Source organism: Danio rerio, chromosome 22, assembly GCF_052040795.2.
Source record: "Danio rerio strain M-AB ecotype USA chromosome 22, GRCz13ab, whole genome shotgun sequence".
Classification (NCBI taxonomy): domain Eukaryota; kingdom Metazoa; phylum Chordata; class Actinopteri; order Cypriniformes; family Danionidae; genus Danio; species Danio rerio.
The window spans coordinates 2,326,544-2,352,906 of record NC_141042.1 but is presented as its reverse complement, the minus strand read 5'-3'; the positions used below and the strand labels follow the sequence as shown (position 1 = coordinate 2,352,906).

Below are 26,363 nucleotides of genomic sequence, written 5' to 3'. Positions count from 1 at the left end.
GATGCTCCAATGTCATATGGTGCTGCACAGACTATATTTGTCTTACTGATGCTGCTCAGACTAATCTGTCTTACTGATAGCTTTATTATATTGGAAGTGTAATCGTTCAGATGCATATCTCAGTACTATCTATGTAAGTGATTTTTACATATTGAGTAACATTAATTGTGACAATGCAAGTGTGTATTGTTCCTGTGTGTTTCCTCCATTATCTATCTCTTTCTCTCTCTCCACATGAGCGGAGATCAGGTGCAGCTGTGAGAGGGGCAGCGCCAGCTATGAAGGCACGCCGTTGACGCTCCTCATCGAGTTCTCTTCCTGTTTCCCCTCGCTTTTGTGTGTGTCTGAGCAGCTCGCTCTGAGTTCTCTGTGCGGCAGTGATCTGTCTGAAACCTTTTGTTCAAAGTAATCCGGTGAGATACTCTGTTAAATACGGTAATAGGACGGTAACCTGCATTAGCGGTGGCTGATTGTTTAATGCCTTTCTCCAACCCTGTTTCAAAGTCATCTGGTGAGATACTCTGTTAAATACGGTACTAGGACGGTATCATGTGTTAGCTGTGGCTAATATTTACCTTAATGCTGAATGATCAACGGGAAGGCCGTTTTTCTTTTGTCCAGTTTTCTCCTGTTTTGTGGTTAGTTATGGAGGTTAGAATTGTACGCTTTATTTATGGAATTTTATTTTTGGTATAGGTAAGAGGTTTAATATTAGGTAGCGTACCTTGTTTTGTTTGTTGTTTTGGCCTTTTTGTTCCCTGATTCTGATTTTGATCTTTTTGATTAATAAATCTGATATCCCTTATTGACAACTTGGCCTGTGTGTGTGTGCTTGGGGGAACAGGAACGGGGACTCTGGGTGACCACTTTTTATAGCGGTCATCCTTAAACTTATGTGCGTAGCGAGGTGCATCCGCTACGTAACACTTCTACTACCTCATAATATCCGCTTCTATTAAGAAAAGTGGCCATGAGATACAATACGCCTGAGGGAGATAGCTATTAGGTCATTACATTCCCTGCTGTCTTCAAGGGGGCACCCACACCAGAGCACTCGTATCATCCCAAAAGGTCATAGAGAAAGACTATAGAGGGGCTATTATCCATAAGACACAAGGGACTTATCTATAGTCGACATGGTAAGGTTATCCTTGGGCTAAATAACAATTAAAAACTAAACTCAGGGGATACGTCAGCCTGGTCTGGGGAGCAGGGGACACAGAAATTGAGACTAATGATCAAACTGTAGATATTGGTGAGATATGATGTGTTGTTAACCCTAAGGGAGGAAGACAGTATGTATAAGAACTGCATGAAAGGGGCTGCTCAGTGGGACATTTGATCGGATCACTCCTGTTGTTGCAAACTGCGCTTGTGACAATAAACGCTTCAACCTGAGTAACTCAGAACGACTTCAGACTTCTTTTGTAGACTTTGTTCGTTTCCTGAAAAATATCTAAATAACCAGAAGAGATTTCCACAACATGACCAGGAAAAAAAGAGAGCGGGCGCTGACTAACAGCTGATAATTAAAGAGTGCTCTTTTCTTTGTTCCAGTACGTAATCTGTTCGCAGCTGTTTTACTATAGTTTGTGACAGAAAGGTTCTCATTTGTCCATTTTCTTTTGATATACAGGCTTTTTTTTAACCCTTTAGGCATCTTAATGTAATGTCCAAGCTATGCACTAGTTTTATATTAGTTTATCTTGGTTACATGACGGACATTGCGCTCTCTCGCTCTCATTAACATGCTTATACCTGTGCTATATGGCAATGTAAAAGCTGTTTAAGTCCTCGTGTGTGTGAGATTTAAGGTTTGGGACTCTGCTGGAGTCCGTTCTGAAATTCGCTGTGGTTTTTAATGACGTGCGAATCGCATTGACAGGTGAAAATCAGATCTACCTGCTTACTGCAGACACGAGGGCACAGATCCGATTCATATCGGATAAATTTCCACATATGAACAAGGCCTGAATCTGATTCGAGTAAATCAGAATCCATGTCATTTGTTCCTGCTTACACGCACATGAGCCATATACGATCTGTGCCACATGGGAGAAAACAATCTGAATGGAGTCACTTGAACAGCACAGTGTAAACGCGGCCTAAGATGTGTCTTCAGCTCTAAAGAAATCAAAAATGTTTTGCCGCATTGATCACATCTGTGTGTTTTCTCCAGTGTGGTACTCCATGTGTCGATTAAGGTATGATGATTTTGTGAAGCTCTTCCCACACAAAGAACACGTGAACGGTTTCTCTCCAGTGTGAACCCTCTGGTGTTTCTTCAAGTCTGAAGCTCTAATAAAAGTCTTCTTGCACTCAAAGCACACATGCTCTCTCACGCCAGCGTGGATCTTCTGGTGTTGCGTTAAAATTGACTGTCGTGTAAAACTCTTTCCACACACAGAACACGGATAAGGCGTCTCGTTTGTATGAACTCTGAGATGGATGGTCAGCTCTGAAGGCCTGAAAAATGTTTTGCTGCAGTGTCCACACTTGTGCGGTTTCTCTCCGGTGTGGTTCATCATGTGTTTATGGAGGTATGATGATTGCGTGAAACTCTTCCCACACTGATCACATGTGAAGGGTTTCTCTCCAGTGTGAGTCCTCTCATGTATTTCCAGCATTTGTACCTGGCTGAATCTCTTGTTGCAGTGTGAACACTTGTACGGTTTCTCTTCAGTGTGGATCATCATGTGTTTTCTCAAGTCTGCAACTCTAATGAAAGTCTTCTTACACTTAAAGCAGACAAACTCTTTCACTCCAGTGTGGATCTTCTTATGTTCTGTTAAAATCGACTGCCGTGTAAAGCTCTTCCCGCACACAGAACATAAATAAGGCTTTTCTTTCGTGTGAACTCTGAGATGATCCTTCAGATTTGAAAACCACAGAAAAGTCTTGCCGCACTGATCACAGTTGTGTGGTCTCTCTCCGGTGTGAGTCAGCATGTGTTGATTAAGGTATAATGAGCGCGTGAAACTCTTACCACACTGAGTACAAGTGAACGGCTTCTCTCCAGTGTGGATCATCATGTGATGCTTGAGGCTGAATTTCTGCCTGAAACTCTTTCCACACTGAGTGCAGGTCAAACCTTTAACAGCTGCTCTATCCACTGAAATACTGTGTTCAGTCTCTGATTGAGTTTCTTCTTCACTCTTGACATGATGTTTCTCCTCATCTCCACTCAGTTCTTCACTCTCCTCCTTCACCATCACTTCTGAAAATTAAGTAAATGAGTTACTTTTTAAGAGGCTAGTTATGACAGCATATGCCATGCTGGAATCCTTTAATCATGCAGTCAAGTGATCATGAATAGGAGCATTGGTGTGTTTGGCTGAAATGTAAAGGAAGTCAAACACACTCAACGATATTATACACTTAACTAAAAACCTACTTTACAAAATCAGTCAGTATCTAGAGTAGGGATGGGCAATAACACAATTTTTAAATTCGATACGATACCGATACTTTTTGTCACACTTTTAACGATACTGAGAGATACCACTTATTATTTAAAATGGTAATGTAATTTTTCTATATGTTTATTAAAAAAAAAACATTACATGTAAATATACACACACACACACACACACACACAACCATATTGCATATACACGCTGCATACACATACATACTTTACATACACAATGCACAGATACATACATTAATATTATTTATTTATAATATTAATATTATTTACTTATATTTATTAACCTAATGGTAATGAGAGAGAAAGAGAGAGCTGGTACTATTTTATTTTATTTATTTTTAATTAATTATTATTATACTATATATATTAGTACTATACTATTATTTGCTGTGTACTATGTTTATATATATATATATATATATACATATATATATATATATATATATATATATATGTTTATATATATACATATATATATATATATATATATATGTATATATGTATATATATATATATATATATATATATATATATATATATGTATATATATATATATATATATATATATATATATATACATATGTATATATATTTGCCACATTTTGTTTACGATAAACAAGTCAAGTGACATATTGATATATATATATATATATATATATATATATATATATATATATATATATATATATCAATATGTCACTTGACTTGTTTATTGTAAACAAAATGTGGCAAACAAAATTTTAATGTCAACTGATTTAAAAGAAAATGAGCTTGAGCTGTAAAGTTAATTTAGGCAGGTCCCATATTCTAAGCAATAATTGTAAATATAAAATAAAATGCAATATAAAGAAGGACTAAAACTGATGAAATGCTTGAAGATTTACAACATCCCTGCTGTTCAGCCTCATTATTGAAGAGTAATGAATGAACACAAACCTATTAGTTCTTCAGTCTCTTCCTGTTTAATTCTGCAGGGTTCTGGATCACTCATCTTCTCACTGTCCTTCAATAAACTCTGTCTTTCACTGATGGAGCTTCGAGGAATAAACAGAGAAATCTGATTACTTACAGTGATTGAGGAAATAAATCATATTAAGATGTTTTATCTTTTTATATGATACAATATGTGATTTGTTCAAAATCAGCAGACATCAATCAAATTAACTTAATGTGATAATCTGAAGAAATCAATATGAATAATGAGGTAAAAACAAGAGCTGTTAACAAGAGGATTTCAGCAGGTCTGATAACATTATTGAGCCTCAGACTATAAACACTTATTTAAGTTATTCAGGATCAACAGCAGATCAGCTCATTTTATACTGAGCAGGGCTCAACAATAAGCACTGCCCGATGGCCCGGGGCCAGCGTGAGAGATGCTCGGGACACTAGACAGAAGCGTAACTGGCCCGATTGGGGCAGTGCTGCCTTGTTGGCATCATAACCACAACATCAAATTATAAGGCTAAAAGAAGACATCTGCTTCTAACATTGTGGAAACATTAACATAGGTACAAAACAATGAAAAAAATGAAGTGATGTTTTTCTTAGTTTGCCGTCACTTTTAAGTCAGCCACCTTTTGTTTTGCAATAAAACACCTGCACATTTTCCATACCCTATATTTTACTGCTAGATATTTTAACATCTTTCAAAGATTTAAATTCACAGACAATATGTTGTGACACATTATTTAATATATGTGGCAAAGAAATAGCAATTAACTTGTTTTTTTTTTTGGTGGAGCCAGTGAAAATTTTGGCAGGGCAAAAATCTGAACCACTGGTCCAATCGGGCCAGTAGGAAAAATCTTTAGCGTTGAACCCTACTGTGTGTTTGAGTATTCATAACAATTAAAGTCATCTGATTAGCAGTCACACATCTATGTAGAAGCTGGAGAACCACAAAACCTTTAGAAAATAAAGAGCACCACAAACAGATTAACATTTTCCACACACACACACACGCACACATACATATATATATATATATATATATATATATATATATATGTATATATGTGTGTGTGTGTCGTGGTAGATTCCCATTATTCAAGACAAATCATACTTTGAAATATTATTAAAACAAACGAGAAAAGACAAAGAAACACTCAAGATATTGTCCTTAAAGCTCCTCTCTGCCTGCTGTATTGTTTTGGTCAGCAGACACACAGATAGAGGTGAACTCAATGCAGAAACTAGTCGCAGATTGTCGCTTTAATAAACTGTAAAGTGTGTTTTATTGTTGTGTAAACACGAGAAAAAGCGTCAACGACTCACCTCAGCTCTGAAGACTCGACGCTGAATGAACGCGTCAGCGCTGACGTCATCACGGCGAGGCGGAAGCAACGGCAGATCAACAACAACAAAAAATGGGGCGAAATACTGTTCATTGGGCAACTGTGGTATTTGACGTGCAATATAAATTGAGACAACACATGAAGTCAAGAACACAACACTGTTTATTAGGCAATTTAAACAGATTTAATAAATCTAAAATTATCTTTTCCTGACTACAATCAGGAAACAAATGCTTTTAACAAAATTGAAGAACAGTATTTTAAAATAACAGCTTGAACAATATGTCCATGCTGAAAATTTTAGATTGCTTTGATGCACTACATGGGTCTAAAGTGATCCGTCTAATTTTATTTTCTATATCTATTTTATAGCTTGTGCATCAAAGGGTTAATAACAGATGCAGGGTCATAGCCAGCCTGGTGAAAGGGGTGGTTATTTTTTCTCAAATCAAATTAACCTTTTTGCAGTTATTTGCCTCACTTTTGATTTAATTATGAGATTTGAATACTGCATTTTACTGACATTTTAAACACTGTTTTGTAGCTGAATTAGCTTGTCAGATGGTCATCATAATCATACTTTTTGATGTACCAAATATTTCCTAAAGATTTAGAAAAGAGTTTTTAAAATACAAATCAACTACATCATATATCATTAAAAAAAAACATGAATCTGTTGAAGTTTTCAATCAAAAACTGAAGCCTATTGTCATTTATTAGGCAGATAACAAACTGGGCAGCACGTTCAATTCACCTCAAATTTGTCAGAATTCCAATAAAAAATACAAGATTTAGAATATTTGTTTCTTGAAAAATGTTTTCTCTATTTAAAAGCAATAGAGTGGCCAAAGATGACTTCTCTAATGTCGGATTGTGTGTTTTCTTGCGCAGCTCGATGTTGGACAGGTGGAAAATAATTGTTAGCATAGGCCAATTAGCTGAAGTCACACCGAAGCCACAGCCAACTCTGCTTAGTCTTAAAGCTTTTTTCAAAGGGTTAGTTTCACTATTTATGTTGGCATAGCAGTCAAAATAGGAGAAATAAGCTCATTTTGGGACAAATTATGTACCTTTGTCAGTGAGGGGTGGGTCAGATCGCTGTATGCAAACACACAAGCTCAGATGGTAGCCGATTGCTGACTAATTTTATTGGCTGACGCTGCTTTGACGATCGCGTCAGCCCCAACTTCAGACATGCCCTCTGTCAAGCGTTAACGAAGCCCCGGCGTTAAGAACTTCAGTGTTAAGAACTTCCACAATTCAGTTCTGCAACTTTTTAAGTCACCCATTCAATGTGAGTGGCTGTTTCTCAATTCCAAGAACGCAGAGAACGGACATGTGTTCTTGTGAAGACCGATCTGGCCGAGTCACCTCAGAAGAACGAACTCTGGAGACCATGAGGACAGAGAACACGAGAATCCTATGAGATGTGCGTTCTTCCTGATGGTCACATGACAATCACGCATTTTAAATGGTAAACGATTTAAACATTACAGCGTTCATACAACGGTTTATTGTTTTTTTCCACTTTTTCACAAAATATACTATGCATAAAAACATAAATATACGTTGCACAATACAAATAAAACCGATTTTAATACAAATTTCGGCAAATAAATTAAGAAATTATTGTGTTTATTCAAATTTTTACTGTGGATGTTTACTTTCACCGTTTCATTTAGGGAAACTCCTGAGGTAAATAAGTGATATCTCTGAACATTAAGGATGTCACGATCCTCCAAATCCTCGATTCGATTACATTTTCGATTCTAAAGTCACGGTTCGATTCGATTTTCGATTATGAATAATTAATTAATTAATAAAGAATTAAATATTTGTAGCCTACCCATTAAACTCCCTGACCTGCATGGTCTTTGTTTTACCCATAAACAAATCATACAGTAAATGAATAAAGGCAAGATACACACATAATTACCACCTGTCAATCACTTTTTCTGCAGGACTCATGAATAGGCAGTGATCTGTGTCGTTATAATGGCGTCGGTAAAAAAAAAGGTGCACAACAGGGCGGAGGATAGCAAAGCCAGAGTTGACTATCGGACGAACCCTAATAAGTACATAGCAGAGCTTGCAAACTGTGTTTTTTTGTCGACAACACGAACGTTGTTAACATAACTCACTGGAAATCCAAAATGCTTACACACCGGCGACTTCATTGAAAGAGGAGAGGGTTTAAGCTCTGTCGACGGGTCTCCTGCGTCTGCAGTTTAAAAAGCACTTCAACAAGCCTGTTTTTTTCCATTTGGCAAGCCAAACTGACATGACATGGGGGCGTAGCAGCATCGACTATTCTATTTTTTGATTTGATAATCGAAATTGAGCATAAATTTCGATCGACACCCTTACTGAACATCTATATAAAATTCTGTGTTTCCCACATCCAGTCACAATGACTTCTGGGACTTCTAAAGCGAGTTCGGTGCTCAAGTCTGCATCGGTGCATCCTCGGTATCAAGATCACACCCGGGAAGTTTCACGCGTCCTCTGTTCTCAAGTATTGGAACTGAACTTTTGGCAGTTGATGATCACGTTACACGAAAACCCGAAGATTGCATATTGAGAAACAGCCAATGGAAAGCGTTGATGCTGGCGCCCCATGTGTATGGGGTGTACGGTAAGGGAATCTGGCTATTTATGTGCATTCTTCACTTAAATCAATCATGTCAGGAGACAAAATGATATATATTCCACTGCACTGCTGGACATGCGATTGCGTAGCTGTAATTGACATGTTTGGATTATGCTAATTGTGATCGAGGGTGTGTACTTTACTTGATTAACATACAAATCTGTTGATCAGGACGACGTAAATTCCACTGATGTCTAAACATCGTGAACATTAAAACGCTTCTTTGTATGAACTCTAAGATGCTTCTTCAGATTTGAAGCACTGAAGTTTTGCCGCACTGCTCACACTTGTGTTTTTCTCTCCAGCGTGAGTCTTCATGTGTTGATTAATGTGTGAGGATTGTGTGAAACCTTTCCCACACAGAGTACATATGAACGGTCTCTCTCCAGTGTGAGTTGTTTCGTGAGATTTAAGGGAACTAGCTTGATTGAACCTCCTGTTGCAGTATGAACACACGTATGGTTTCTCTCCAGTGTGAAGCCTCTCGTGTTTTTTCAGTGTTTGTAACATACTGAATCTCTTCTCGCAGTGTGAACAGTTGTACGGTCTCTCTCCAGTGTGAATCCTCATGTGGATTTTCAAGTTTTTAGCTGTAATAAAACTCTTTCCACACTCAGAGCAGACAAAATCCCTCACGCCAGCATGGCTCCTCTGATGTGCTTTTAAATTTGACGTCTGAGCAAAACTCTTCCCACACTGAGCGCAGGAATAAGGCTTCTCCTTTGTATGAATTCTAAGATGTTTCTTCAGATCTGCTGAAATAAAAAATGCCTTGCCGCATTGATCACACTTGTGTGTTTTCTCTCCAGTGTGGATCAGCGTATGTATTTTTAGATATCTTGAACGACTGAATCTCTTGTCGCAGTGTGAACACTTGTAAGGTTTCTCTCCAGTGTGGATCAGCAAGTGACGCTTGAGATCGGATTTCTGACTGTAAGTCTTTCCACACTGAGTGCAGGGGAAACCTTTCACGTCTGTTCTTTCCACTGAAACACTGTGTTCAGTATTTGAGTAAGTTTCGTTTTCACTCTTGACATGATGTTTCTCCTCATCTTCACTCAGTTCTTCACTCTCCTCCTTCACAATCACATCTGAAAATTAATAAGTCACATTTTAAGAGCCGAGTTATTCAATAAATGTGCAGTTGAATTATCCTGAATAAGAGCACTTGTGTGTTTTGAGATGTGTGAGGGCTCAAATTGCTTTTCTACACTCAAAAATATGATTTGGAGATTTATATACGCGTGAAACATTTAAATAGTTTCCACTTAACGTCTCGTTACAAGCAAAACACATTTTATTTCATTTGGTCAACATGATTTAACTAAATTTGCGAAAGGGGAGAGCTTTCAGCCTGGATTTTACTTCTGCGTCAAGTGACCGGCGTAACCCAAGGCGCATGCAACGCGTGTAGCTGTGCATTTATACTTCTGCGCGCTGTCTCTGTTGGTCTGCATTAACACTTCCGAAACGCTAGTGGGCAGTGAGGTGTTAATGTGTCTCTGTGTCGAGTTTCTTCGCTGCTGTTTTGTTTTCCTGAACACTTCCTGGATGTACAAGTGGCTCAAACTCGCTCATTTTGAGGCAGGAACCGGCGGACGTGCAACAACTTTAACTATGAGGTAAACACAAAACAAAACTTTCCATCCGGAGCTCCTTCACGGGACTCCACACTTGTAAACAATCGCTCCATTAGGCTCGCGCCATTCGCAAGGCTCTCAGTCCCGCCCAGACTCGTCAGCGCTACCAAGCCGACCAATCACAGAGCTTGCGCTACGCATCGTTGTGACGTGTAGTTACATTTTTTGAGACGTGCACATCAGCGACGCCGACGGCCACGGCAAAGGGCTATGCGTCAACGTCGTAGCATATGCGTGCGTTTGACGCGGAAGTATTAATCAGCCTTTCTGTACGTCTTCTCTTGGTGTCGACAGATGTCATTTTCAAAAGGTGACTCTGCAAAGACTGGATGCGCTTGCCGTTGGCTTGATGTTTTCGATAATTATTCGCTTTTCCCAAGCGGCAACCTCCCACTCTCCCTCGGGAAGCCAATACGGAAGTAACTGAAACTGCAATTCATCGAAATTCCGCTAGTCCTGGCTCCATACGGAGCAAATTTCAATTGAGCCCACAGCTAGAATAGCCAACTCTACAACAGAGAATAGGGTGTTTACAGCCTGGTAGAACAATGTTGGTTAATACAGCTAATATTACCGTTCATGACAACTGTGAGGGGGGTGAATTTTTTTATAACTCATCCGTTTCCTTTATATTAAGTTATATTAAGTCTGCATAATTAAGGGCGTGGCCACTTGAGTGACAGCTAGGTCTCGCTGGTCGTTGTCACTTCACATCAGTTGATTCCGGCTGATTAGCTGCTGAACTCGGCATGTACATCACATTTTTTGTGTTGTTTTATGTGGCTTTACACAGTCAGTTGCTTTTTGGAATAATTTCCTACAATTATCAGATGATATGGGATGCTGTGTGCGCTTAATTGTGCTCACAAACCATTCACGTGGCCTCCATTTCCCAGATGAGTGAAGTTATATACTTATATACCATCTCTAAAAATGCATTGGTCTTATTAAAGATTATTTATCGTTTTTAATAGTGTTTAAAACTTTAATGCACTCCAGAATCTGTCAGATTGATTAGCTGTAGGCTCTAGAAAAGTCATCTGAACTGTTGTCGTACAGTGTTTTGCTGGACTTCACCAATAGTCTTGCATTTACTAACACAGACTATATATGAAGTGTTTGGAAGTAATTCACTTTTTCCTCCTGTAGAAAAACGTCATAAGAACAATGTTTAGCGGCTCAATGTGTTACAGCAGTGTTTTTAAAAGTCTAAACATTTTATTGATATAGTGTACAGCCAAGCAGGCCCGGATTGGCTAATCAGGAGGACCGGGAGAATTCCCGGTGGGCCGGTCTGTTTTTTGGCTGCGAGGGCCGGTGTCCCTAGCTCCAGAATCTGTTGCTCTCAGCAGTCACACTTTTTAAATTAATTTATTCACTTACTTGACTACAGTCTTCTTATTCATTATTTTACCGCAGCTCTGCTCTTTTTATATATAACCAGCCTTCAGGTTAATGATGATATTACTCAGATGAGTCAGTCCTTCATATACAACTGTTGTGGTCCAGTGGTTAGCACGTTAAATTACGACGCTGCCGACCCGGGTTTGATTCTTGTCTGAGTATGTTTTTTTATTATAGTTTTATTGTTAAGACATATAATACTGTTAGGGTTTTTGAACATTTTAAGTTCTAAAGCAGCTGTTTTTTCAAAAAAAAAAAGACGTGATAGTGTAATTAGAAACTGAATTGTAATGACCTTATTTTAATATAGTCAGTCGTGAACTGAGGTGGGCCGGTCTAAGGCTTGAAACTCCAGGGCTGAAAAAGAGTCCCACTCCGGCCCTGCAGCCAAGCACATGTGGTCAGAACACAAACGAATCGCAGGTAATGAAGTGTTAAGCCAAAGTAGAGTCTGACTAAGCCAGGTCAAAGCAAAATGCCAGCAGGTGTCTGTAGCTCCGCTCACTCTCCGCCTCTTTGCCCTTGTTTGGCATCCCGCCGTGGGTGCGATGATGCGTGAACAAAACGGCGACGGTTGGCCCCGCCTACTTGTAGCCTCTTTTGCAGTGTTTAGAAACCCATGGGTGACGTCACAGATACTACGTCCATATCTTTAACAGTCGATGGCTTATCCCCGAGTTTAAAGAGCCTCTATTTCGAGTTTTTAAAATGACTTTTAATGCAGCACAAAGAGAATGAAAACATCTCAGGTTTAAATCTCAAAGTGCATAAAGTGCAGTTCATTCTAGCCTTTCTATTTGTGTATAAGAATTTATATCATATGTAGTTTTATCACAGGCTAATTTATTATACAGTAAAGACTAGGGTCAATTTACAATTATTTTCTCAAGTTATTTGATTTTAAATGTGTTTGCGCTGTAAAGTTAATTTAGGCAGGTCCCATATTCTGAACAATAATCGTTACTATAAAGTAGTATTGTCCTGACGAAATGCTTGAAGATTAACAACATCACTGTTGTTCAGCCTGATTATTGAAGAGTGATGAATAAACACAAACCTATTAGTTCTTCAGTCTCTTCCTGTTTAATTCTGCAGGGTTCTGGATCACTCATCTTTTCACTGTCCTTCAATAAACTCTTTGTCTTTCACTGATGGAGCTTCAGAAGAATAAACAAAGATTAATTTACACTGATTTATGAAGTAAATCACATTATGAGGTTATAACTTGTATATGATACAATGTATTGTATGCATTTGTATAATATAGTACTTGTATAATTGTTTATTATGTTTTTTTTCTTAAAATCAGCAGATAAATATAAAAATAATTTAATTTGGTAATCCGAAAAAAAAAAAACTATATGAGCAATTCCAGCGTTATGGATGCGACATTTGCAGTAAAAACTCAAAACATAAATTCGCATAGAAAGCATATGGTAACATTATATTGAAACTTTTGTTTATATTTTCCAAAATAACTAACCGCAGAGTTCTGGGAGCAGAAAAATATCAATCCGTAAACATGTTTTATATTTTAAATGAGAAAAATAAACATGCCTTATGGATGTGACAAAAAAGTCTCCAAGATTACAGTATACAGAATACTTTGTAGAATTTCGGTGAATTAAACTGCACAACCCAAAAGAAACAATGCTAATCAAAAGGACAAGAGTTGTCTCTCTATAGAACAAAAAATATTGGTTTTATTTTATTGAATATTTTCACATTTATGAGGAAAAAGTGCCGTTATGGATGTGACACTTTTAGGTTATGAATGTGACAGCTGTAAAATTGCCACTTGTGTTATTTTGGCAAATTAAAAAGAATAGTTTGAAACACTGACAGAAACAGTTATGAGTATTTTTAAAGGGCCATGAAACCTCCTCGTTTCAGCAGGGTGTTTTCACACCTCTACTTTGGAAAAAGTCAGAAAAGTGGGCGTGTCCAGCTCTGTTTAGGGGGGAGTGTCAGAGGAAGAAAAGTGGGAGGGTGTGGGAGTGTCTATTTGGGCACGCGCGAGTTTCAGAGTCAAAATACACACACACAGTAGAAAGTGATGGTGTTTAACCTACATGGACATCTGTAGTCGAATTATTTGCCAAATTATTAAATGGTGGACTTTAACTGCAGTTTGGCTCTTTCATTCAGGGAATTCATTCATGTCCCTCGCGACAAACGAGATATTTGATTCGAGGAGCTGCTCTAAGCGTGTATTTTTCATGCAATGTTTAATACCGCACGGCGAATCAGAGAAAAAAAACCTCCGCTTTTCCTGGAAACTTAGATGCACACGACAGGTAGTGTCAGAAAGCCGCGTGTGTTATTCCGGTCACTAAATGCGGTGAAAATCCTACACGAGGTTAAAGTTTGGTTGTGGTGCTAACATGTTTACACTCGGTGCAATAGTTAACTTAGTTCAATACGAACAAACTGAATAAACAAAGAGCACTGGTCGCTCACTTACCAAATCTGTAGAGACAGGACAATCACCAGCAACTAGAGCCGCGTCTTTATTAAGAGGAGACTACAAGCGAATCCGGATCTCAGCGTTTGCAGATGAGAACAGCTCTCAGGTAAACAATAATCCTCTTTAGACACGTAAGTTATTGTTGTCGAGCGTCGCGTACACTGTTAATCCACGCGTGAGTCTGCGCTCTCACAGAGAGAAAATGAAAACGAAACTTAACTGCAGCAAACTATAAAAGCAACACTTCACGCTTGTTTTGCCAACACAACGTGGTGTGAGTGTCGTCTAAACACTGTGACAGTAATGAATATTAATGAAGTTGCACAATAGAGCGCGCTGATTAGTTTGAACCAAGCTTTACTCATGCATTAATGCATCACACTGTAAGACGTAATAAGACTCACTCTGGCACAGACGTCCAGTCTGCACGCTGGAATACACGCCATTATGTCATGACCGTGACGCAGCTTCAAAAATTCATTTCAAACAGGAAGAACGAATTTGCTTGAAATAACGCAAAAACAACCAATTTACACTTTTTAGTGAAATATAGGTGTCCTAATGGTGTTTTTAGCAGTGTGGGACACATATACCACTGTCAACAGCTCAAAACATGTGTTTTGGTGTTTCGTGACCCTTTAAAGTACTGTAAAATACTTGCTTACAGAATCTGTTTCTGGGTTTTTTGTGTAACTCGGTTAAAAAAAAAAATTTCAATGCAAGGTTGACATTTGCACGGAATTGCTCATATATTGAATGAGGTAAAAACAGGGGCTGTTGACATAAAATAAAGGGGATTTCAGCAGGTCTGATAATATAATTGAGCCTCAGACTATAAACACTCATTAAAGTTTTTGCAGTATGAACTCATCACTGTCGTAATTAATAAAACATATATTTTACATTTATAACAACATCACACAAAACAAGTATTCATAACAAATTAGTCATTAGATTAGCAGCTGCACATCTATGTAGAAACTGGAGAACCACAAAACCTGTAGAAAAGAAAGAGCTCCACAAACTAATTTAAGATTTTCTACGTAAATATAAACTTTCTACGTATATACCTGGCGGAGTAGATTCTTATTATTCAGGACAAATCATACTTTGGAATATTAGTAAAACAGACACGTGGAAAGACGCACAGATAAACCCAAACACTGAGCTCATATGTTATTCTCAGAGCTCCTCTCTGCCTGCTGTATTGTTTTGGTCAGCAGACACACAGATAGAGGTGAACTCAATGCAGAAACTAGTCGCAGATTGTCGCTTTAATAAACTGTAAAGTGTGTTTTATTGTTGTGTAAACACGAGAAAAAGCGTCAACGACTTACCTCAGCTCTGAAGACTCGACGCTGAATGAACGCGTCAGCGCTGACGTCATCACTGCGAGGCGGTAGCAACAGAGGATCAACAAAACCTACTTTGTTTAGAAATGTAAAACTCATCTAATTAAAAAAAAGCCTTACGCTAGCTGATCGGGCCATGGGAGGATTTGATTTAGTGGGTTTTCCCCACACTTAATAATTTATTTAAAATTAAGTGGTTAACGACGATTTTAAACAACCGAACGTCATGTTGGAATTTTATTCCAAATTATATTTTTACCTCAGTTGGAGGTTTACATTTTTTGTTGCACTGTAATTTTGACATCTCTAAAATTCCCTTAAAAGTATCTAGTTTTTATAAGGAGGCTTTAATATGTTGGTCTCTTACATAAAATTATTCTCCACGTAAAATTTTATTCTGCCGGAAAAGTGGTACGGTACGGTTTAGTCTGCTTTTTGACAGTGGAAACAGCCATAAGAGCTTACCAAACCGAACCCTACCATACCACTAGTATGTATCACTGAAAGTGAAAATCTTCTCAATCCTGAACAGGCACACAAAAAACTAATAACAAATATACAAAATCAAACCTGCAGCTTCTCCACGATGGACGTCCAGCATCTCCAGCCTCCAGTGCCTAGACTGCATCTCTGCACAAGAAGTTTGGCCAGAGGAGAAATGGTCGTGCCCAACTGAGCCTGGTTTCTCTCAAGGTTTATTTCCTTCACTTTGGTCAATTGGTAAAGTTTGTTCCTCCACTGTCGCCACTGGCTTGTTTGGTTGGGACTTGTGGAGCTGCGCATCGATGGATTTACCCTTCATTGTTTGAACTCTCAGCAGTGCAAATTAAACCACACTGAACTGAACTGAACTGAACTTCAACTCTGAAAACCGGCGGTTTTAGTTTACACAATCTACATTGAAAAAAGCGCTATAGGAATGAAGATGAATCAAACTGAATCAACAGCAGGTAATGAATATTAATTTGGAAATTAAACACTATACAAGGAAAACCAGCTCTGTATTTTGATGTTTTGCGAAATTACATGAATTGTATCAAGGAAATACAACATGATACACTCCACTGCACACAGGTAAAAAAAAAAGTGCACTAAAATGCACTTTATTTAAGTATACTTAGTACACTTTTTAGTACTGTACTAAAAGTGCTCTATTTTCGCACACTATTTTTTTACCTAATGTACTAAAAGATAGTACTAAGTATATGTTAAGATAAGCTTAATACCATCTAAGTGTACTCAACTGTGCTATTTTGAGACACCCTGAAATTGAACTAAAATGTGCTTTTAACATACTAAATTTGTATTGTAAATATAAATGTATTTAGTTACAACTAGAAATACACTTGAACCCTAATTTTAAACATTTAAATATATTTAAGAATAGCTTAAAGCATAATAGTAATATATTAAAAGAATATACAAAATGTCAAAGCAGTGTGCTAAAATACATTTTAAGTACACTAATTATACTTTTTCAGTATTGTACTAAAAGTTCTCTATTTTCGCACACTAATTTTGTACTTAATGTACTAAAAGATAGTATTAAGTATATGTTAAGATAAACTTAATACCATCTAAGTGCACTCAACTGTGTTATTTTGAGACACCATGAAATTGAACTAAAATGTGCTTTTAACATACTATATCTGTATTTTAAACAATATATATTTAGTTACAACTAGAAATACACTTGAACCCTACTTTTAAACATTTAAATATATGACTAATTTAAAGTATAATAGTAATATATTAAAAGAATATACAAATTGTAAAAAAAAAAAAGTGTGCTGAATACTGTATTAAAAGTGTTTTGGGAAAATGTACTTCTACTACAATACATTACTAATAGATTTTTAATAAAGTAAATTAAATGTAAACTTAAAATTGTCACACTCAAAATCCATTTAAGTGTTAGTGATAATAGTGCATTCACATTAAGTGTACTAAGGTACAACTTTTGAGAAAATGTACTTCTACTACAATACATTACTAATAGACTTTTTATATATTAACTTATTTTAAACTTAGGATTAGTATGTAAACAGTGTACTAAAATCAACTAATGTTTAAAGCACACTTGAAAAACGCACTAATAAAACTCTTTTGGATGTTTTTTCTGTAGTGTACTTTATTGTAGTACACTAAAAATTTATTTAAGTATTACTGTTATTTAGTATACTTTTGTCAAGTGTACTAAAGTCCTACTGAAGTATAAACATACTTTTAATTAGTATATTTATAGTGTAAAACCATCAAACTTTTATTTAACACACAAAAACAACAATACTAAAAATGTATTTGCGGGTATTTAAGTGTATTTTAGTTGCATTTAATTATATTTTTTCACCTGGGAAAGCAGTGTGCTAAAATACATTTTAAGTACACTAATTATACTTTTTTAGTACTGTACTAAAAGTGCTCTATTTTCGCACACTAATTTTGTACCTAATGTACTAAAAGATAGTATTAAGTATATGTTAAGATAAACTTAATACCATCTAAGTGCACTCAACTGTGCTATTTTGAGACACCATGAAATTGAACTAAAATGTGCTTTTAACATACTAAATCTGTATTTTAAACAATATATATTTAGTTACAACTAGAAATACACTTGAACCCTACTTTTAAACATTTAAATATATTTATGACTAATTTAAAGTATAATAGTAATAAAAAAAAGTGTGCTAAATACTGTATTAAAAGTGTTCAAATGTACTTCTACTACAATACATTACTAATAGATTTTTAATAAAGTCAATTTAATATAAACTTAAAATTACCACACTCAAAATGCATTTAAGTGTTAGTGATAATAGTGCATTCACATTAAGTGTACTTAAGTACAACTTTTGGGAAATGTACTTCTACTACAATACATTACTAATAGATTTTTTTATATATTAACTTATTTTAAACTTAGGATTAGTATGTAAACAGTGTACTAAAATCAACTAATGTTTAAAGCACACTTGAAAAACACACTAATAAAACTCTTTTGGATGTTTTTTCTGTAGTGTACTTTATTGTAGTACACTAAAAATTTATTTAAGTATTACTGGTATTTAGTATAATTTTGTTAAGTGCACTAAAGTCCTACTGAAGTATAAACATTCTTTTAATAAGTATATTTATAGTGTAAAACCATCAAACTTTTATTTAACACACAAAAATAACAATACAAAAAATGTATTTGCGGGTATTTAAGTGTATTTTAGTTGCATTTAATTATATATTTTTTCACCTGGGAAAGCAGTGTGCTAAAATACATTTTAAGTACACTAATTATACTTTTTTAGTACTGTACTAAAAGTGCTCTATTTTCGCACACTAATTTTGTACCTAATGTACTAAAAGATAGTATTAAGTATATGTTAAGATAAACTTAACACCATCTAAGTGCACTCAACTGTGCTATTTTGAGACACCATGAAATTGAACTAAAATGTGCTTTTAACATACTATATCTGTATTTTAAACAATATATATTTAGTTACAACTAGAAATACACTTGAACCCTACTTTTAAACATTTAAATATATTTATGACTAATTTAAAGTATAATAGTAATATATTAAAAAAATATACAAATTGTAAAAAAAAAAGTGTGCTAAATACTGTATTAAAAGTGTTTTGGGAAAATGTACTTCTACTACAATACATTACTAATAGATTTTTTTATATATTAACTTATTTTAAACTTAGGATTAGTATGTAAACAGTGTACTAAAATCAACTAATGTTTAAAGCATTTAAAGCACACTTGAAAAACACACTAATAAAACTCTCTTGGATATTTTTCTGTTGTGTACTTTATTGTAGTACACTAAAAATTTATTTAAGTATTTCTGGTATTTAGTATACTTTTGTCAAGTGTACTAAAGTTCTACTAAAGTATAAACATACTTTTAATTAGTATATTTATAGTGTAAAACCATCAAACTTTTATTTAACACACAAAAATAACAAAACTAAAAATGTATTTGCGGGTATTTAAGTGTATTTTAGTTGCATTTAATTATATTTTTTTTTCATCTGGGCATTCCTGGACATGTAATTACTTCATCTAAATTACATGAAAGTGTTTTGCTATCTGTAATTGAGAGTGAGCACTTTATTTCATTAACATACACACATTTAGCTGTCAAATCTGGTGTTTGTGAACAAAGGAATGTTAAATTTCACTGAAGTGTAAACAACATGTAAAATTAACAGGCTTCTGTATGCACTCTGAGATGGTTTTTCAGATTTGAAGCATTGAAATATGTTTTGCCGCACTGCTCGCACCTGTGCGTTTTCTCTCCAGTGTGGATCTTCATGTGTTGATTAATGTGTGATGATTGTGTGAAACCTTTCCCACACAGAGAACATGCGAACGGCCTCTCTCCAGTGTGAATCCGCTCATGTATTTTCACTGATTGCAACATACTGAATCTCCTCTCGCAGTGCGAGCACTTGTACGGTCTCTCTCCGGTGTGGATCATCTGGTGCAGTTTCAAGTGCGCAGCTGTAATGAAACTCTTCCCGCACTCAGAGCAGACAAACTCCCTCACGCCAGTGTGGATCCTCTGATGTGCTTTTAAATTTGACGTCTGAGTGAAACTCTTCCCACACTCGGCGCATGAATACGGCTTCTCGTTTGTGTGAACTCGAAGATGTTTCTTCAGATCTGAAGAAATAAAAAAGGTCTTGCCGCAGTGATCACACTTGTGTGGTTTCTCTCCAGTGTGGGTCCTCTCGTGTGTTTTCAGGTTTCCTAAACGAATGAACCCCTTGTCGCAGTGTGAACACTTGTAAGGTTTCTCTCCAGTGTGGATCATCATGTGATGCCTGAGAATGTGTTTGTCTCGGTAACTCTTTCCACACTGAGTGCAGGTGAAACCTTTCACGCCTGCTGCTTCCACTGAAATACTATGTTCGGTGTTTGTGTGAGTTTCACTTTCACTTTTGACATGATGCTTCTCCTCATCGTCACTCAGTTCTTCACTCTCCTCCTTCACAATCACATCTGAAAATGTAGTAAATAAGAGGCAAGTTATTAAATGTGCAGTTGAATTATCACAAATAAGAGCATCTGTGTGTTTTGAGATGTGTGAGGGCTCAAAAATGTTCACACTTTGACTTTTATACACTGTAGGAGCCACTTTTTGTGTTGTAGTGATTTCTGTTGTCCACTAGGTGTCGCTAACTGAAAACTATGGCTGTTTCTCAACTCCAAAAACGCAGAGAACGGACTTGTGTTCTTGTGGAGAGCGGTCTTGCCAGGTGTCCTCGGAAGAACGAACTCAGGAGACCGCGAGGGCAGAGAATGCGTCCTTTGAGAAACGGGATGCTGCGTTCTTCCTGATGGTCATGTGACCTTCACGTGTTTTAAATGGAAATTATTTAAACATTAAAGCACTCGTACAACTATTTTTTGTTTCCCCCCTTTTCAAAATATATACTTTGCATTAAAACATTATAAATATACTCTGCACAATATAAATAAAACTGATTTTAATACGAATTTCAGTAAACAAACAACCCTTAATGTGTTTACTCCTTTATTAAGATGTTCAAGGTAATGTTTACTTTCACCGTTTCATTTAGGGAAACTCCTGAGGTAAATAAGTGATATCTCTGAACTTTAATAATAAATCTAGATAAAATGCAGCGCTTCCCACCTCCAGTCGCAATGACTTCTGGGACTTCCAGAGCGAGTTCGGTGCTCAAGTCTGCATCGGTGCGTCCTCGATATCAAGAACACATCCGGGAAGTTTCACGCGTCCTCCGTACTTGCGGTCTTGAGTATTGGAACTGAACTTAGGCAGCTGATGATGACGTTGCACGAGAACACGAGGACGCAAGACCGCTGAAGAACGCATATTGAGAAACAGCCATAACTAAGGTGTCTGAGTAAGCGAGGAAGAGCGTCAGGTATGGGAAAGCACAAAGATTGAGGCTTTGTTTTATTCACCTTTACAAAATAAAGACGTTTTGCTTGAAATCAACTTTAGCATGCATGGACTCTGATTGCACGAGTGAAATACGTGCTCACCCCCGTTTCTGGCTACAACAGCAATGGAAGGCTGTTATATACACTCAACAATATGACTTGGTCCGATTAGAAACTCTGCAGTGTGAAAGCGAACTGCTCCAAGAGCAAAGAGCAACAATGTAACAATTGCTATCTCTGTTTCGGAACAACTGAATCGATTCACAGGTGTGAAAGCACCCTAAGGTAAAATAAAAGGTAAACAGTTGTTCAGCCTCATTATTGAAGAGTAATGAATAAACACAAACCTATTAGTTCTTCAGTCTCTTCCTGTTTAATTCTGCAGGGTTCTGGATCACTCATCTTCTCACTGTCCTTCAATAAACTCTGTCTTTGTCTTTTACTGATGGAGCTTCAGGAGAACAGAGAAATCTAAGTCATTTACACTGATTAAGGAAATAATTGATGATATATTATGATAGTTATATTTTCTAGGTAATACAATGTGATTATGTATCAAGTCAGCTGACACCAACAAAATAAATTAACATGACTGTTAAAACTACTCATTAAACAGCCATTCAGGATAAGCTGCAGATCAGCTTATTTTATACTGTTTATACAGGGTGTTTGCAGGATGAATTCATTACTATTAAAATTAAACAAATAATTAAATAACGGTTTTATACAAGTACTTACATGAATAAAAAAAAGAATTGTTAGCCGTAGCACATCTATGTACATAAACTTTTATAAAGAGCACCACAAACTATTTATTTAATGTTTTCTGCATCAAACTTAATATTTCTACGCCAGCAGATTCCCACAATTTCCCTTCACATGTCATAATTTGCGATATTACAAATACAGAGAAAACCCCAAACACATTCACTCATATTGTCCTCTCAGAGCTGCTCTCCGCCTGCTGTATTGTTTTGGTCAGCAGACACACAGATAGAGGTGAACTCAATGCAGAAACTAGTCGCAGATTGTCGCTTTAATAAACTGTAAAGTGTGTTTTATTGTTGTGTAAACACGAGAAAAAGCGTCAACGACTCACCTCAGCTCTGAAGACTCGACGCTGAATGAACGCGTCAGCGCTGACGTCATCACGGCGAGAGCCACGACGGATAAACAAACATGCGCCAAATTTAAATACTGCTGACAGGCCAAAACAATCGCTAATGTAGACAAAAGGCCAACCGTGCTCGATTATGTGTTGGGAAAATATTGCTTGTTAGGCACCTAAATTGTTAAAATGCACTTAATTTCTTCCTAAATAACAAGTTTGCTCTTTTCCTTATCAGGGGTGTCCAAACTCGGGAGGGCCGGTGTTCTGCATATTTTAGTTCCAACCCCAATTAAACACACCTGAACCAGCTAATCGAGCTCTTTTTAGTTATACTAGAAACTTCCAGGCAGGTGTGTTAAGAGAAGTTGGAGCTAAACTATGCAGGACACCGGCCCTCCAGGACACCCCTGCCCTATAAGTAAATACAAGAAAAATCTAAGTTTTTAAATGTAAGACAATACATTTAAAAAAAATAATAGCAGAGGAAATAACAGGACATCACGGTGGGCACAGTGGGTAGGACGTTCGCCTCACAGCAAGAAGGTTGCTGGTTCGAGCCTCGGCTGGGTCATTTCTGTGTGGAGTTTGCATGTTCTCCCCGTGTTCACGTGGGTTTCCTCCACCAGCCTGATGATACGTGCTATAGGGGAATTGAATAAGCTAAATTTTCTGTAGTGTATATGTGTGAATGAGAGTATATGGGTGTTTTTTTCAGTGATGGGTTGCAGCTGGATGGGCATCCGCTGCGTAAAACATGCTGGATAAGTTGACCTCAGATTAATAAAGGGACTAAGCTGAAAAGAAAATTAATTATGGATGTTTGTAATGTAATGTAATGTGTATTTATATAGCGCATTTATTGTGTATGGCCATATACCCAAAGCGCTTCACAATCATGAGGGGGGTCTCTACACACAATTTGCCACCATAATAAATCTTTCTAAGAGTCTGGTCATGACAGATCAATGAAATTTCACTGCAAAAAATGCTTGTCTTAGTTAGATTTTTTTTGTCTTGTTTCTAGTCCAAATATCTAAAAGTTCTTAAATCAAGAAGCATTTTCTAGACAAGCAAAACATATTGTCTTGTTTTAAGAAATAATATGCCAAGATGAAGTAAGTTTTTCCTCAAATCAAGCAAAATAATCTGCCAATGGGGTAAGCAAAAATAATCTTGTTTTTCTATTTGTGATAAGATTATTTTGCTTACCCCATTGGCAGATTATTTAGCTTAATTTAAGGAAAAACTCGCTTCATTTTGGCATATTATTTCTTAAAACAAGACAATATGTTTCGCTTGTCTAGAAAATGCTTCTTGATTTAAGAACTTTTAGATATTTGGACTAGAAACAAGACAAAAAAAATCTAAGAAAGAAAACACATTGCAGTGTTGATGTTTTGCGAATTAAATAGAAAGTTTTGTTAGACTTTTCCTAGTCCTCCCAGGTTAAAACATCAGTCAGAGGCTTTAAAAAAAAGTTTTATCAATTAAATTAATTAGATGAATATAGCATTACAGAGCTCCGGGTGTCAGAGAACAGCAACCCAGGCAGTCTTTTAAAAAAAAAAAATGTATTTATCATCAGGGGCGCTTCAGTAAGAAAGATCCTCCATCCAGATCAGTTCAATCATCAGTTGTTAGGCAGAACAGCAAATCTGCAGAGAAAAAGTTGCGCATACACATAACAGAGCCTGCAGGAGAGTGAGCCTTTGCCCCTCCCGTCCGTGATTGTTCCTGTAAATGAGCACACTCTAGAAGTGGAATTGTAACATTTTGTTGATAACAAGTACAGAGGAGTTAACTTCCCGGTTATCAGTAGGCCCACACGGAATCTGTGCGCGCAGAATTCCGCAGATTTTCCACAGATTTTTAGCCCGTTATTAATTCTGTTTATTTACTTGAGTAAATGTGTAAATCTGAGTTTATTCAGTTTTTATTCAGTAATTTATTACTTTTTATTTAATATATTGAGGTTTTAGTTATGATACTCCGCTGGATACTCCCAAAATAATTCCGCTGAAATCCGCAGATTTTTACCAAAATTCTCCGCAGAAATAGCAAAAAACGTCCGCAGATTCCGTCTGGCGATAGTTATCAGTCACACGAAGACACAGCTGTTATGAAGCACGGTTAGATGAGGTTAAGCACATAAGGTTAAATGAGGATAAACACATCAGCATGAGTTCATGTAATTAGTTAAAAACAGAACTAAACTATTAACGCATAAGATGAAGTTAAAATCATCACAAATTCCTTCAGTTTTACGTGTAAAACTCTTAATTGACATCAGCAAGGCTTCTCCTTTGTGTGAACTCTGAGATGGATCTTCAAATTAAAAGCAGTCAAAAACGCTTTGCCGCACTGATCACATTTGTGCGGTCTCTCTCCAGTGTGGATCTTCATGTGACTATTAAGGTGTGACGATTGTTTGAAACTCCTCCCGCACTGAGTACATGTGAACGGTTTCTCTCCAGTGTGACTCCTCTGGTGTTGTATCAGAGCTCCAGGTCTAATAAAAGTCTTCTCACACTCGAAGCACACATGCTCTCTGACATCAGCGTGAATCTTTTGGTGTGCTTTCAAATATGACTTCTGTCTAAAACTCTTCCCACACTCAGTACACGAATAAGGCTTCTCGTTTGTATGAAGTCTGAGATGGACCTTCAGATCGGACTGCCTCAAAAATGTTGTGCTGCACTGATCGCATCTGTGCGGTCTTTCTCCAGTGTGGATCATCGCATGCGTTTTCATTTGTTCTACAAATCTGAACGTCTTGTCGCAGTGTGAACACTTGTACGGTCTCTCTCCGGTGTGAATCATATGGTGTCGTCTCAAGTCGGCAGCTTTCATAAAACTCTTCCCACACTCAGAGCAGACAAACTCCCTCACACCAGTGTGGATCTTCTGATGTCTTCTTAAACTTGACTGCTGTCTAAAACTCTTTCCACACTCAGTACAGGAATAAGGCTTGTCGTTTGTATGAACTCTAAGATGTTTCTTCAGATTTGAAGAAACACAAAAAGTCTTGCCGCATTGATCACACTTGTGCGTTCTCTCTCCTTTGTGAATGAGCATGTGTTCTTTCAGGTATCCTGGATGATTGAATCTCTTGCCGCAGTGTGAACACTTGAATGGTTTCTCTCCAGTGTGGATCCTCATGTGACGGTTCAGAGTGGATTTATGCCTCATTCGTTTTCCACACTGAGTGCAGGTGTAACCACGTATGGCTGTGCTTTGTTGATCACTCGTGTGTGTGGTCTCTTCGATGTGAATCAGCATGTGCTCTTTCATGTGTCCCAACTGTCTGAATCTCTTCTCGCAGTGTGAACACTTGTAAGGTTTCTCTCCAGTGTGGATCATCAAATGACGCTTGAGAATGGTCTTCTTCTTGAAACTCTTTCCACACTGAGTGCAGGTGAAACATTTCACGGCTGTTCTTTCCACTGAAAAACTATGTTCAGTGTTTAATTGAGTTTCACTTTCAGTTTTGACCTGATGTTTCTCCTCATCTTCACTCAGTTCTTCATTCTCCTCCTTCACCACCACATCTGAAAATTAAGTAAATACGTTACATTTTAAACTGTACAGTCAAACGATCATGAACAAGAATATTATTTAGTTATATAAATAGTTTGTAAGCTCATTTAAAACAGTGGCCCACATCAGATGCATGTTTTTGTTTTTTACTTTTTATTATTATTTTATTATTATTTTTGACAATAGGAACTCACAATAAAGGCTCATTTATAATTCAGCATCATACTGCGCCAGGCATATGCTACGGAGCAGCCTACGCGTCGACACAAAGCCTTACGCCATGGCCAACGGCTTAGCTGACGTGCACCTTTAAAAAAATGTAACTAGCATCGACGTGTAGCGCAAGCTCTGTGATTGGTAAGCTTGGAAGCGCTGATGAGTCTGGGCGGGACCGATTGCTACACGAGCCCGATGGAGCGATTGTTTACAAGTCTCGAGCCCCATGAAGGAGCTCCGGATGGAAAGTTTTGTTTTGTGTTTACCTCATAGTTAAAGTTGTTGCACGTCCGTCAGGTCCTGCCTCAAAATGAGCGAGTT

General features: G+C 37.1%; 2 protein-coding genes, 1 long non-coding RNA gene and 1 other non-coding gene across 5 annotated transcripts; 1 reads left to right on the top strand and 3 right to left on the bottom strand.

Moving 5' to 3' along the window:
- Positions 1–631: 631 nt before the first annotated feature.
- LOC101887027 (uncharacterized) lies at positions 632–5,763 on the bottom strand. Its single transcript, XM_087303563.1, has 3 exons — positions 5,708–5,763; positions 4,367–4,464; positions 632–3,217 (listed from the first exon to the last, which is right to left on the bottom strand). Exons 1-3 carry the CDS (start codon positions 5,755–5,757, stop codon positions 2,157–2,159), a joined length of 1,209 nt encoding a protein of 402 aa, XP_087159689.1. The 5' UTR covers positions 5,758–5,763; the 3' UTR covers positions 632–2,156.
- Positions 5,764–5,871: 108 nt separating this feature from the next.
- LOC147831427 (uncharacterized) lies at positions 5,872–26,033 on the bottom strand. Its single transcript, XM_087304806.1, has 3 exons — positions 26,021–26,033; positions 24,579–25,837; positions 5,872–9,463 (listed from the first exon to the last, which is right to left on the bottom strand). The coding sequence occupies exons 1-3, from the start codon at positions 26,031–26,033 to the stop codon at positions 8,612–8,614; spliced, it is 2,124 nt and encodes a 707-aa protein (XP_087160932.1). The 3' UTR covers positions 5,872–8,611.
- Positions 15,271–21,485, top strand: LOC141380126 (uncharacterized). Its single transcript, XR_015521674.1, has 3 exons — positions 15,271–15,730; positions 15,817–16,190; positions 19,608–21,485. It is a non-coding gene; the product is annotated as an uncharacterized LOC141380126 (long non-coding RNA).
- zgc:173480 lies at positions 19,338–22,304 on the bottom strand. Of its 2 annotated transcripts, none has more exons than XR_015521554.1 (3): positions 21,917–22,304; positions 21,526–21,629; positions 19,338–20,251 (listed from the first exon to the last, which is right to left on the bottom strand). It is a non-coding gene; the product is annotated as a zgc:173480 (transcript). The 2 variants fall into 2 exon arrangements; XR_015521553.1 differs by having other exon boundaries at positions 22,278–22,304.
- Positions 26,034–26,363: the final 330 nt, after the last annotated feature.

Excerpts from the sequence above, each read along its gene's own strand:
- LOC147831427 (XM_087304806.1), bottom strand. Across the intron at positions 9,464-24,578 it reads ACACAAAGGAGAAGCCTTGC|ATTGTGAAGGAGGAGAGTGA; the intron begins TGATGTCAATTA and ends TTTTCAGATGTG.
- LOC101887027 (XM_087303563.1), bottom strand. The coding sequence starts at position 5,757 with ATGACGTCAGCGCTGACGCGTTCATTCAGCGTCGAGTCTTCAGAGCTG. Across the intron at positions 4,465-5,707 it reads GTCGAGTCTTCAGAGCTGAG|CTCCATCAGTGAAAGACAGA; the intron begins GTGAGTCGTTGA and ends TATTCCTCGAAG. Across the intron at positions 3,218-4,366 it reads AGAGACTGAAGAACTAATAG|AAGTGATGGTGAAGGAGGAG; the intron begins GTTTGTGTTCAT and ends CTTAATTTTCAG.